The sequence below is a fragment of the Lynx canadensis genome, chromosome B1, assembly GCF_007474595.2.
Source record: "Lynx canadensis isolate LIC74 chromosome B1, mLynCan4.pri.v2, whole genome shotgun sequence".
NCBI lineage: Eukaryota > Metazoa > Chordata > Mammalia > Carnivora > Felidae > Lynx > Lynx canadensis.
In genome coordinates, this window is record NC_044306.2 from 16,081,489 (window position 1) to 16,095,355 (window position 13,867).

At 40.6% G+C, this 13,867-nt stretch overlaps 2 protein-coding genes across 6 annotated transcripts in view; one reads left to right on the forward strand and one right to left on the reverse strand.

The window, feature by feature from the left end:
* Positions 1-13,867, reverse strand: part of PDLIM3 (PDZ and LIM domain 3) — a 30,505-nt gene that overhangs the window by 7,626 nt on the left and 9,012 nt on the right. For 2 of the 3 annotated variants that reach the window (XM_030312138.1, XM_030312136.1), the window contains exons 3-4: positions 12,502-12,586; positions 3,383-3,450 (exon numbers count right to left, since the gene is read on the reverse strand). In XM_030312138.1, the coding sequence (XP_030167998.1) occupies positions 3,383-3,450; positions 12,502-12,586 (153 nt within the window). Of the gene's footprint in view, positions 1-3,382; positions 3,451-3,833; positions 4,022-12,501; positions 12,587-13,867 lie in introns of all 3 variants that reach the window. The other variant, XM_030312137.2, reaches the window with a different exon arrangement.
* The window catches only part of LOC115511793, a 113,325-nt gene that overhangs the window by 6,640 nt on the left and 92,818 nt on the right, over positions 1-13,867 (forward strand). For 2 of the 3 annotated variants that reach the window (XR_004343502.1, XM_030312145.1), the window contains exon 2: positions 10,370-10,483. Coding sequence is in view for 2 of the 3 variants with exons in the window: in XM_030312145.1 (XP_030168005.1) it covers positions 10,370-10,483 (114 nt within the window). In the remaining variant the exon portion in view is untranslated. Of the gene's footprint in view, positions 1-10,369; positions 10,484-13,709; positions 13,806-13,867 lie in introns of those variants that run through there. The other variant, XM_032592822.1, reaches the window with a different exon arrangement.

Consider the following 13,867-nt stretch of genomic DNA (forward strand, 5'->3'; position numbering starts at 1 on the left):
AGCTAGACAGTAGATGGGTAATCTATGAGCAATCAGAACTTACAGATAGACCTTATTTTGTAGTTGTAATTAGTAATCTTTGTTATTAGTGTTCTTGTATATAGCATGCTTGTGTACATAATTTTATTTAAGCAAAGATTGTATCTTCTATTGCCTGATTTCTTTATCATTCTATTTAGGAGCCCCTGGTTATTGAATACATAGGAAATATACCCTTAGCAAACAAGAATGACCTTTTTGTAAATTTTTGGGACATTTTTAAAAGATCTCTTGAACTGATGCTCTAAGTAAATAGTTTTGATGAGCTCCGGTCACTGTGGGTAGTATCATGGGTCACCATGACCTATCCTGTGACCCAGAAAAGTAGATACTAATGAGATTTCTTGACTTTGACTTAGTGACTTGGCATGTGTAAGCTTGATGATACACTCAATTCCTTCATGCCTCCATATCATCAGACAGAGAACTAATTTCCCTGGCCTGTGTACAGACTTTTTGGGATGAACTTCTGGAAGTGAGCTGTCCAAAAACCACTCAGAGGATTCTATTTTATCATTTGGACCTCCAAAATATCTTGTGTATATTTTTAGGTATAAATTTGGCTTTAAAAATTTACATATTTGCCTATGAAAATACTGATTTTTTAATATGCTTCAATTATGAAATAAAAGAACCATAACTAGCAGTCAGGCCCGAGGGAGATTAACATATTAACAATTTAGCGTCTCCCACTTCGGATTAAAAAGTTGTTCATTTGGCTGTAGCTTGGTATATAGCCACCTAAAACTCCACCTCGATGAAGGATCATTTGGTAAGAACCAGAAATTCAGAAGGTAGAACAAATAGGGGACACAGGAAGAAAGGAAAGATAGTAGAGGCATTTTTACAATTCTTTAAGATTTAGATGTGGTACCTGTCTTTAGAGTTTATTGGGGGGGGCAGGGAGAGAATGAACAGGGGAGGGGCAGAGAGAGAGGGGGACAGAGGATCCGAAGAGGACTCTGTGCTGACAGCAGAGAGCCCGATGTGGGGCTCAAACTCACAAACCTTGAGATCATGACCTGAAGCCAAGTCAGATGCGTAACCCACTGAGCCACCCAGGCGCCCTGGGTACCTGTCTTTAAAGCAAACCCTTTTGTCCCTGTTTCTCCTCTCTCCTCTCCCAAATTCAGCTATATTGAAAGGCACCTTACAATAACAAAATCATGAGTGGCTTGTCACTATCACCATGTTTGAGTTAAAATGAAAATAAAAGAAGGCCATTAGCTACCTGAATCCCTCTGACTTTCCCTGAATTTTGATAAAATTAAATGTGTTACTGGTTTTTAGCCACGGCAAGATCTGTGTTACTCTGATGTGTCATTTCTCCTATCGCCTAAAGTCCTAGGGTTTGGATTAGTGAATTTCCAGTTGAACCAACCTCAAAAGAATGCAAATGCATTAATTTCACTATGCTTCTTTAGAAAGTTGCATATGTATGTATTCAATAGTAACATAGCATCTTAACTCTTTATCTAGTGTTATGATCTTGGGGGAGGGGCTGGGAAGCTGTGGAAGGTGGGGAAATAGGGAGAAGATATACAAGCAAATAGAATGGGGACCAGGGAACAACGAAGTAAAGAAAGGCTTGTGCAGAGTTCCATCTATGAGGTAGGGTGGTAGCTCTTGATTCTACTTGCCACTCAAGTATTATTAGGTGCGCTTAGGACTTCGTTCCTTTATCTAAGAACATTATGGAGCATTGGTCTGTCCCAGCCTTGTGTCCAGGTGCTGGGAAGATATAAGGCGCTCCCTTCTATTGGGGGAAAATGTATTTGGTAGTCACTGCCTTTTTAGCCTTGTCTCCTGCTCTTCCACTCTACTGCTTCTGAGTCTGATCTCACAAAATCGGCCAGCTTATTTTGAGATAATCCTCTGGCCCTGACTCTAGCTCATGGAAAGGTCTGCACAAGGAGATCACGGATCACATATCAAGCGATGATTGACCATCCAGAGCAGGTATTATAAACTTGGACACCCCCAGGGGCCAGCAGGTTATACTTACATAAAAAATAGGCCGGGTATCGGGAGTGGTGAGCATTTTGACAGGATGGAGACTAGATGTTCCATCTTAAGGCATTTGCTTAAGTTTTTTGGTTTTGGTTTTGTTTTTTAACAACAGGAGGGTTACATAAAACACCCTCTGTAGGTTGGATGGGCCGCTAGTTTGTGACACAAGATATAGATCATTATTCAATAATCCTAACTGCCAACTTCCTTCCTCTGGGCTGACTAATGTAGCTGAGGTCAGAGGAATGGGTTTGAGGTTTCCTAAAGTCACTCCTTCCCAATGTGCCAACACAGGGCATTCGTTTCCCCCCCTCCCCCCCCCCCCAGGTTGGAGTACAATTTCTAGAGAAGATATTTATTTGAAAGGATCATCTAACTGAAGATGACGATCTGTTTCTCTGATGGACAGCACTGAAGAGCTGGCCTGTTCTTACTGCAGTGTGGACACAGTTATATCTGTGAGGGTAACAAACATACCTCCCTCTCTCCCAGCCCTTCCCTTATACTGCTCTCCTCTGTGTGGCAAAGTTCCTTTTCAAGTGGCCTCTTTTTCTTTGCAAGTGTCCGTAAGGATGAAGATTTATTTTTTGTTATTAAAATTTTTTTAAATGTTTATTTATTTTTGAGAGACAGAGCGTGAGCAGGGGAGGGACAGAGAGAGAGGGAGAGAGAGAGAATCCCAAGCAGGCTTCAGGCTATGAGCTGTCAGCACAGAGCCCTTTGTGGGGCTCAAACTCAGGAACCAGAAGATTATGACCTGAGCCAAAGTCGGACGCTTAACCGACTAAGCCACCCGGGTGCCCCCACATTTATTTTTATGTAAGAGCTAGAATGAGTGGGATTACACAGCAGGCTAATGGTGCTGTGAGAAACAAGGGCTGAGGTGGGCTACTCACAGCCTGTGAAACATAGAAAGCTGCACCAGCGTTCCCACTGGGCCCCGCCTGTCTCCTGACTTCTGATAGGGTGCCGGTGTCCATGTTTGTTCCTGCTGGCTGGGCTCTCGTGCCCTGGGAATGGGGTACATCTGCCTGCCTCAAAGGTCACTGTGTTCTGATGGGATCCTCAGAGCAGCAGGGGTATTAGTTATAAATATATGTGGTGATTGCCTAACATTTCACAGCTCTATAATCTGGTCAGTATTTACTCTCAGAAATGGACATTAGTTACCTACTGTTCTCTGCTAAAAGTGAGTTTGTTTCTTTTGCTTTCGAAATAGGCTTCAAAATGAGCAGAGTCACTCCAAACCCTTAAGGGTTACTCTTCTTAGTGATTAGTAAGAATTTATTAGAGAAGCATGCACTCCAGACATCACAATCTCAGAGCTTATGACCTGCTTCGGCCTGGGATTATGAAAGGTTTGGGCCGAATATTGTGCTTGTGTTCAAAGTAGTTCACATCCTGTAAAAACAAAGGGTTAAAAAGTTCCTCAGTGGAAGATAGTTTTTGTGTTTTTTTTTTTTTTTTTTTTAGATAAAAGTAAATGAATGATAATTGCACAGAGAAGATTATTTACCACCAAATATTGACATGACTAAGAAGGGGGATGATGGAACCGAGCGATTTCGTCACTTTAAGCATCTGTTCACTAAATGTTCAGGAACTGGCAGACTGGACTCCAGAACATTCTGGATCTGTTCTAGACGCTTGTCTTTAAACTAAACATCTGACTGTGCCTTCAGGAAAGTAGAAATAAAACAGCAAGAGCTGGACTTTGGAAAGGAAAAGAAACCGTACTATCACTGTTAAGAGCATGGTGGCCGGAAGGCAAGTCGGATACTTACTTTTGAGGTGAACTAGGAATGAGACCCCGCAGCTGTCCGTGAAGCGCGTCTTGTATATTGCTAGTTGAATAGAGCCCAATGGGTGAGTTATAGGAAGCGCTCACTACCTGTCTTTTGTCATCAATGTTTGCTGCTGCAACGAAAGGTTGGGCCCTTCTGTTGTGCGCGGTACCAATGGGTTTGAACTCCTGTACAATGGCAGACAAGATACACAGAGCCACAGAACGCACAACAAAGCCATTAATGAGCAAACCTAGAGCATCGCTGTTGTTAATCAAGGCTTCTTCACCCCACTGCAAGATTAACGGCAAGGTTAAAGGAGGAGTTACGCATAAACCTTTCTACATTTTCTGTGAAATTTACATGTGCTGTATTCAGCCACGTTTAAGGTGCAGATGAATTGACCTTATTTAAAATATCATAAAAGAATTAGAACGTTATTCTTTTTGTTTGGCCCTACTGACTTTGACGGCTGTAGTTGTTAAGAAATTCTCATATGACTCATTTGGGTACTGAAATTCGATGTCAGAAATGAGATTTGTGGCTTAGAAGAATTATCATAGTTAACTTTTTCTCAAGAAAAACTTATATACATACATTTTCTCTTCTATGAATATCTTATTACAGCTTCCTCCATTTTAGGAAAAGGAGGGGCAAAACAATCAGAGAGAGGGAGCATTTATGAATACTTATACCGAATCATTTTAACTAATCCAAGTAAAAGTTTTATTTTTTCTTTATGCCTACCACAAAAAAATTCTTATTTTGCATTATGTTCTAACTTTAAATTTAGAACAAATAATAAGCATTAAAAGACTTTTTTCCTTATGAGAGCAGGGATACCATGTATATGGAAACTTTCTTTTCTTTTCTTTCCCTTTTTTTTTTTTGTGATGATTGCACGTTGTGTGTTTAAAGAACTTTTCATGTTTCTTTTAGTCCCAGAAGGACTAAAGTCAACAATTCAGATAGCTAATGTGTAAGACTCACAAGAGGATCTCCACTTTATTGCTTGGAGAAAAGGATCAAACATCCGAGTCCCAAACTCTGAAACATGCCTGAATGATCGGAAACTCTTTGTTATTATTTTTTAATGTAGGAATCCGGTTTTCCAATTTTTACAGAGATTTGTAATTTCGTAAAGTCATTAAATATCTTTTTCTCCTAAGCGACAGAAGAAAACCAGGAGGGAAGGCTAAAATATACACAAGCTGATTCTCTTTCCAGATCTTTTCATTTGGCAGAATCAGTGAGATAAATCTTTCCAATATTTTCACTCACGCATTCACATCGACTTCACTTACTTTGGTGAATGTGCCACCAATTTTTCACACAGATTTCAACTAGCACAAACATTTATGATTCTTTGAAATGTTACTGAAAGGAGGCTGTTATTATTAAAAAAAAAAAAAAAAAACCAAGAAGGTCTTGTAATATTCTTGCTCATGTCATTTTTTTTTCTCTTCTTGTCATTACAAATGAGTAAATCGTGGGATGGCGCTTTTTTTGGTTGTTGTTAGAAAAAGAGACTGTCTTCGTTTCTTAGGGGAGGAACCAGAGTCTTGCACAGAGATTCTTGTGCCTGAGAACATACCGACAGCTTCCTTTAGGGACCCACGCCACATGATGCTTCGGTGTTTTGATTCTGAGCAGCCACTCTTCACACGAAGTCCCTATTCCCCCATCTAGGTTTCTTGGAAAAGTTCACTTAAAATTTTAATAGTTGTAACAGGCGAATGGGGTGCAGCTTCAAATACTAGCTGTACTGAGTCTGTGACTCCAGCTACCCCAAATCTCCTGGCGCCTGAAAATCGGGGATGTGGTAGAGAGCAACTTTTCTCTCATCAACCTTGGGCCGCGTATTATAATAGCCTCTTAAACTTGAGAAGGTCTGAGTTGACTACAATAGGCTGTGATCCTATAGTGTGATTGGATTGACTGGCATCTCACTGATTCATTATTTTTACCTCCAGAATAATGGCTCACTGCCTAGGAGTTCGTTGGGGGACAGTAGGGTTGCTGCTGTTAGGTAGCAGAATGACTGAAATCACCAACTGTGGCTTTAGAAAAATGCTGAGTCCCAGAATATGGCAAAATGTGTGTAGTCACACATTTATACAGTGCCACCATCTGATTGTATTGGCTGATTTAATGATGAATTCTGCTTGGTTTGTTTTTTTTTTTTTTTTATGATTTCTGATTAGCCATTATTAGCGCAGGAAAAAAGTGAATTGGAAATAATTGTAGGTAATGCCAGTGGTGATGATTCAAGCCTTTGTTACTCTTTTTGAAATGAAAGAAGAAGGCTAATTGCCTCATTTAGTTTTGGTAAATTATTAATTTCTCAGGCTAATTAAAAATGAATCAGGCAGAACTGAAGGACTCAAGCTTTGTGGAATTTTTTTTTAACAAAGTATGATACGCCTTAAAGATCTTGATAAATAGAATTGAATTTATAAAAATTAGTTAATGTAATATGATGGTTTTATGGGGAAAAAAGTCACTGCCCTTATTTCTTCTTAGTCTTAAAATGATTAATAAACATGGGTGGTGATTGTCCTGTAAATGAGGCATCTTCACTGAAAATATTTGTGCACTAATAATTTCTAGTAGTGCTTCCGAAAAGCAGCATTTGAGTTAATCAGCTCCAACCTTTTTCTTTGCTTTCAGTTTTGGTTATATATTGCAAAGGTCATAAATGTGTAATTTGTTAAAATAAAAAAAAAAAAACCCTTACTTTCTGCACATAATCATAAGAGGATATAAAAGAATATAGGCTTCAATCTAATATAGGCTTCAAACATTTGTATTTAGGCTTTGCAAAGCGTTAGTTTATGGGCTGCTAGAGTCATTCCAAAAAAGCACAATGAAGTTGTATACATCAAAGGTAAACAAATTTAAGTATGGCACGGGGAGGCAACATTGTATCCAAGTCTTCCATCCTTGTTGATGGTCAAACAGAATCAAAAGACAAAGCCAATGACAAGTTTGGTATTCCACATTAATTTCTTTTTACATTTTCTGGAAAATCATTCGTAACAGTAATACCAGTGAAAAATTATACAGCAGTCAATATAGTCCAGCTCTTGTGTTTATTTTACTCAGACAAAAGCATCCAAATGATTCTCCTCTCTTAGGAATTCAATAAGTAACCACTGCAGTTAATGAATGCGTTTTAAATGTCAGTTTTAAATATTAGGAGCTTAGGGGTGCCTGGGTGGCGCAGTCGGTTAAGCGTCCGACTTCAGCCAGGTCACGATCTCGCGGTCCGGGAGTTCGAGCCCCGCGTCAGGCTCTGGGCTGACGGCTCGGAGCCTGGAGCCTGTTTCCGATTCTGTGTCTCCCTCTCTCTCTGCCCCTCCCCCGTTCATGCTCTGTCTCTCTCTGTCCCAAAAATGAATAAACGTTGAAAAAAAAATTTTTAAATATTAGGAGCTTATACTAAGGAATAATAGTTTGAATTAATAAAGTGCTAGAGCCGACAGAGTAAAAGCTAGGCAACTAGATGGAGACTTGCTGATATTGGGGAGAATGAAGCTGGCGACAACAATCTCCAAGCCCTTAGGATGACCTCAGCAGTGACAGCATTCCAAGACAGTTGCACCTTTCAACTTCCTACTTGAAGAAGTTGTCCATAGACAAAGATTCAGCCCAAGAACTGAGGCTATTACCAGCTCCAAAAGAAACAACATGTTTCATGGTACATACACAGACGTATGTATGTACTTACTAAAAAAAGTGGTGGGGAGATAAGGAAAACAAGGGATCATACCTTCGATCAAGGCACACTGAAGAACTAATGGTATTTTGTCATATTTGGGATTTATGAACAATCACCACCTGACCTCATGCTCACCCCTCAAAAGAAAAATAGTCACCCCTGCAAATTTTTTTCAGTGATCTGTTTCAAGTGTTTCCCGTATATAGTAGGGAACGGTTTGGGGATTAAGAAAGCTTGTTTTGAATGGGCCGCCTTCCAGTCATCACAAAATTGTAGACTAAAGCTATCTTTTGAAAATATAAACAACTCCAACCCATACCTCACTTGATTGTGTGTATAGTTCCTATACATCTTTATTATCAGATCTTCTAGGGCCAAGGATGCAATTCTTTTATGGAGACAGAAACAGTTATCTTCTCATTTAGAAATGAATGATGTTTGCTTCTGAAAAGCATCTTTCCTGTGTTGTGATAGCTACATTATAATTTTGAGTTGTTCAACTAACACTAAACAAAGATAAGCATAATGTCTTATTTGAGAATGCCGGCTTTGAAGGACACAGACCTCTAACAACATACCGTTAGCCTACAGCTAATATATAATGCTAATATAATGCTTTGTATAGGAAAATGCATATCTGCTCCCAGGCCATGTTCAGTGTGGATGGAAGGCTTTTATTCAATGGCTGCGGATTGATCTAAACAACTTCTAAGGTTCTTTTTAAGTCTAAGATTCAAGTCTAAATTCAAAAAAACACTAATAATGCATGAACAAATGAAAAAAAAAAACTAGGCATTAAAATTTCATGTCAGTTGTTACTATAACTGTAAAAGGGAAGTCCCCAAAGCCTGAATCTATGCATAGGGAAAAGACTGGAAATAAATACACTAACATTTTCTTAATTGTGGCAGGGCTTGTGTGGTAGGATGTAATTTTTTTCCCCCTCAATGAATATATATTACTTTTAATTTTTTTAACGTTTATTCATTTTTTGATAGAGCTAAAGCGTGAGTGGGGGAGGGGCAGAGAAAGAGGGAGACACAGATCTGAAGCAGGCTCCAGGCTCCGAGCTGTCAGCACAGAGCCAGCCCGACGCAGGGCTCGAACTCACGGACCGTGAGATCATGACCTGAGCTGAAGTCAGACGCTTAACCGACTGAGCCACCCAGGCGCCCCGAATATACATTACTTTTAAAATGAAAAGTATTTTATTCTAATAGCCAAGGTCACAGAATTTACAGTGAAAGTTACACTTGGCTTGAGAAATAAGAACTCAAATACTGTTTTGCTCGATGGCATTTGCTACTCATCTACAGTGGCGTCTTGAAGCATGATATATCAACAGCATTTATTTCTCAGACAGACACATCTTTGTTGTCCATAAAGTTGCCTTAGTTGCAGAGTTCCTATTTTGGGTGTGTGCGTGGGGGGAAGACCTCTCTTTGCAAGACATCGTTTTGCATGGCGTCGTGTTAATTAAAAAAATAAAATAAGAAGACAAACATAACCTCCGTTTAGCTTTCCTCCACACTCATGCTCCAAGTTAAACTCACTGCTTATCATTTTCTTTCAATCATTGCATTTTGTTCAGTTTATGCTTTGGCGTTTCAGATCGCAGGGGTTGTGCTAAAGCTGAGCTATGTTTGTAGGGAATGTCCGTCCTGAAGTGCCAAGTTACGTGAACCGATCATGCAGAAATCTGGCCTGAGGATCATCAGGGTAGGAGGCCTCTGGCCCATTAAGGGAAGAACTGAAATGGTTCTTATCTCTGAGACCTTCGAACACCGAACACCGGCCTCCCTGAGAGGGTGCCAGTAAGAATGAGCCATGACTCAAAGTAAAGGAATGTTCAGAAGCTCCATCTGACTGGCTTCTGGAGCCTTTAACCCAAGCTTCACCTTTCGTTCTTTTTTTTTTTAAACCTATCTCATTCTCTATGTTTCCCCCATTTGTGCTATCCTAAATATCCATATTGCTTAACCCCAAGATGTAGGACACATGCACTAATATATGATCGAGGAGAGGCCAGAGTATTTAAAATTAGGGTTATTTTAAAAAGTCCAGTTTTTGTAATAATTGTGGTCATAAATTCAAACTTGTAGATTTATAAAAGGGGCTTCTTCTAGAACGAAAACTCAGGCAATGTCCCTTAAACTCCACTTCTGGACAGATGTTAGCAAAACACAGCCTCCCATTTTGGTCTGAGCTCAGCCTGTGCTTACTAAATACTTGCTGAGGTACCCGCATGGCAGAGCAGGTACTGCGACATGGTGAGGGATCACTGGGGATTTGGTACTCTGGTCGTATCTATTTTTTTTTTTTTATTAATTTTTAAAAATGTTTATGTATTTTTGAAAGAGAGGGTACAAGTGGAAAAGGGGCGCAGAGAGAGAGAGAGAGAGAGAGAGAGAGAGACAGAGGATCTGAAGCAGGCTCTGCCCTGAAAGCAGAGAGCCCGACGTAGGGCTCCAACTCACAAACCGTGAGATTATGACCTGAGCTGAAGTCGGATGGTCCACCGAGGGAGCCAACAGGTGCCCCTGACCCCATATCTTAGCAGCTCGTATTGGTGAGATCAGATTTTAAACATTAGGAGAAGTCTGGAATGGAAAATTAATTTGCGGAAGGGTGCAGTACAATTTTGGATGTGTACTATATACGGAAAAGGAAATTCAGAATTTTATCCATTTCGTCCTGGTGACAATAAGAGATTGGGTGGTCGATAAATGCATATGTGTGAGCCTTAAACTTTCCTTTCTTCCTGTTGCTTTTTAAAGCACCACATGATCTCTTTTTCTCATGTGTTGCCTCTAAGGGATGAACTGGAGGTGGGACGACGCTCAGGCATTCCTGCAAAGGACTATCTACAAGAGACAGCTCTGCCTGGGAACCTTGTTTTTTCCTCCTGCAGTCTTGTCTTCTATCTAAGGTAATGTTGATGACAGGTATTATTCTTCACCAATCCACCTCGGAGGCCAGGGGCTAAGCCACCACCAGCATTCAGGTCCCTTCTCGCCTGACCTAAATCGCATTCAACTTGCATGACCACATTTACCCTGCAGCAGCTGGGGCTGGGGGCAGCCAAGCACCATTCTGAGAATTGCTTCCCAGGTTTGGTCCTGGGCGGTGGTAGAAGAGGCAGTTTATCCATTTCCTTTCATTCATTTGTCAGGTATTTATTGAGCGCTTGCTGTGTGCTCTGCCCGGGAGGCTCAGAGTAAAGAGAACAGACACAGCAGTCCTCACCTTCATGGATAGCCCAGATCACGCTCCCTGCCTTTGGGGCCTGTTTTCTCCTCCTTTGCTCTTAATGATTTTTAGGCTCAGGCTCTTCCTTTCTTCCAGTCAAAGGTCTAGGGCAAGGATCTAATAAACTCATGCTCTCTAAAGGTTAAACTACTCAGGATGTTTCTTCTCCTGGGGGGATTGTATTTGAACTGAAAACAAAGTTTTAATCCAAAGCAGTTTGTAATGACCCTTGTAATGGTGATGTGGAAGGCAGTCCTGGTGTCCAGGAGGTCCTATCGCGTGGGCAGCTCCCACCTCACTGTCAGGAGAGGCCAGAGGCCTTCTGATCAGAGCCTGGTGGGAGGCGGGTACCATACCAGTCCCACCAATAGCTCCCACTAAATTGAAATCTCTATAAACAATTCGATGTGCCAAGTTCTTTTTCTACAGTGTTTTATTTAGGTCTTTGAGAAGCCCTATGAGACACAGGTACACGTTACTCTGAACGTGTTTTTACCGAGGAGAAAATGGAGGCTTATGAAGAAAGTGGAAAACTGGAAGGGACAGATGCAGGAGTTGATCCTGAAAAGGCAGATGTTGCTAAAGCATAAATTACAAATATGTTTTCAATGCATTTGCAGCAGTTATATAGGAAAACTACAGTTTGGGAATATTTAATCAGTTTAGTAGGAATACTTGTTTAAAAAGGGATACCCAGGGGTGCCCGGATGGCTCAGTCGGTTGGGTGTCCGACTTCGCTCAGGTCATGATCTCACGATCCGTGGGTTCGAGCCCAGCGTTGGGCTCTGTGCGGATAGCTCGGATCCTGGAGCCTGCTTCGGATTCTGTGTCTGTCTCCCTCTCTCTCTGCCCCCCCTGCTCACGCTCTGTCTCTCTCTGTCTCTCAAAAATGAATAAACATTAAAAAAAATTTTTTAAAAAGGGATACCCAGTTTATGTAGCTGTCTCTCTAAACTTGGGAAACCTCTGGCTAAGGAGAGGTCCTAAAATCCTTTCCTTAATTACATTTTGCATACAGCACGATTGAGGGTTAGTTTAATTTCAGTGTTTTTGGAGCTTTTGAAAATAGACATGGTCAGATAGGCATCAGATTATTAGATTAATTTAGCTCATTAGAATTGCCTCAAGGAAAAATCCTCTGTCTTTTGTAATTCTCCTGCATGGGCAGAATATCACCATGATTACATAATGCAAACCCTTTTTTGTCGAGTAAACTTAATTATAGAACTCCAGAACTGAGAATTAAAGAAGAATGTAAAATAAAATCTGGGTGAAGACCTGGAAGAATTGAAGTTCACAATAATTATTAAATTAGAGACACCTGTTTCAAATGCTAGACCCTAATTTCGTTTAGCTTTGTTTTAACATTTTAAACTTCTTGGATTATGTCATGGTCATATGGGAGAAGTCCATCAAAAAAAATGAAAAAATAAGTGGACTGTACATAGATACAGCCAAATTTTTCCAGAGAACATATCTATCTTTTAACAAGGTGCTTGTCTGGGCAGACTGCTTTTTTTTCCTGATGGAAAAAGCACATGGGTAATATAAATTAATCTCACAGAATAAAGACACACAATGGCTCCATCAGGTGGCTCATTCTAAGTTTTTTGCATTTGCCACTTCTTCCTCTTGGAAGGTGTCCACATCATTTAAAAGGAAATAGAATGTGAATATCATTTACTCTAAAATTCATACCTGTGGTTCTGATTCCAAGTTGATTTTGAAAGGATGAGCCTTCCCATCTTCAGATACCTGTGGAGACCATAAGCGAGTTTCTGCCCTGTAAATAAAAGAAATTTTGTGAGCTCCAAATTCTAATGGTACTTTCAGTTATAGTATACTTTAATCTCCCATCATATTTATCGAGATACTATCAAACCTTGATAGTTTAAGCAAAAGCAATGTTCCCTGGTCATTATTCTGTATTCTCCCATCTAATTAGTTTTTTTGCATACTTTTGGGGAAACTTGAGTGGATAAAAATTGCATGGAGGACTACTATAGACTGAAGTTTGGGTCCCCCCCCACAAGTCCCCGTGTTGAAGCCCCAGGCCCCAGTGTGACGGTATTTGTAGGTGAGGTCCCTGGGAGGTAATTAGGATTAGAGTAGGTCATGAGGGTAGAGCTGTCATGATAGGATCAATGTCCTTACATAAAGAGGAAGAGATCTGAGATCGCTTGTCTCTGTGTGCATGCACCAAGAAAGGCCGTGTGAGGATATAATCAGGAACCTGACTGTGCCGGCACCCTGGTCTCAGACTTCTAGCCTCTAGAACTGTGAGAAATGAATTTTTGTTGTTTAAGCCACCCAATCTATGGTATTTTTGTTATAGGAGCCTGAACGAAGGAAAAGACATTGTACAGTTTCTGGAGAAAGTAGGTTGCCAGTACCTGCAGGCAACAGTACAGGAGAGGAAGATCCTGGAGGCAGATGACCACAGGGCAAATGCTCTAGGTTTCCCTCCTTCCCTCCTTCCTACCCAGGCCACTGCAGGAGACACCGAGTGGTTTGCCAGGGGGATTTACTGTTGGCATCAAGGAAGTGAGCTTTGTCCAATCTCATGTCCTTCTCATGTATCTGTTTGGGACCATGTGCTCCTAAGGGACTGTGTGCTTGGCAGGAACACAGGTCGTGGGTAAATAGGAAAAGAGTCAATCTCACCCCTGAAATGGCAATTGGCTGATTGATTGTGCCTTCTGAACCACAGCAGGGAAAGTTGGGAATACAATAACAGCAGGATAAACACACACTAACAACCACTATTTAATGTGAAAACATTATTTTCACAATGGGCTATGGCAAGAGATCAGGTTCAATTTCCTAATTTTTTTTTTGTTTGTTTTTTGTTTTTTGTTTTTGTTGTTGTTAGAAATGTCTCATTCTCTAACGCTCTCACTCCACAGGCAGTCTTATACCTGGTCAGATTCTTCTGGGCTGAATTCTGTACAAAACAGCCAATGGCATACAGGGTATTAGCAACTGGTTTTCAACATGATCCCATTTTGGTAAGTTAAGAGAGTCTTCTGGAGAATCTTTAAATTCCATCCCATTCTCTACTGCA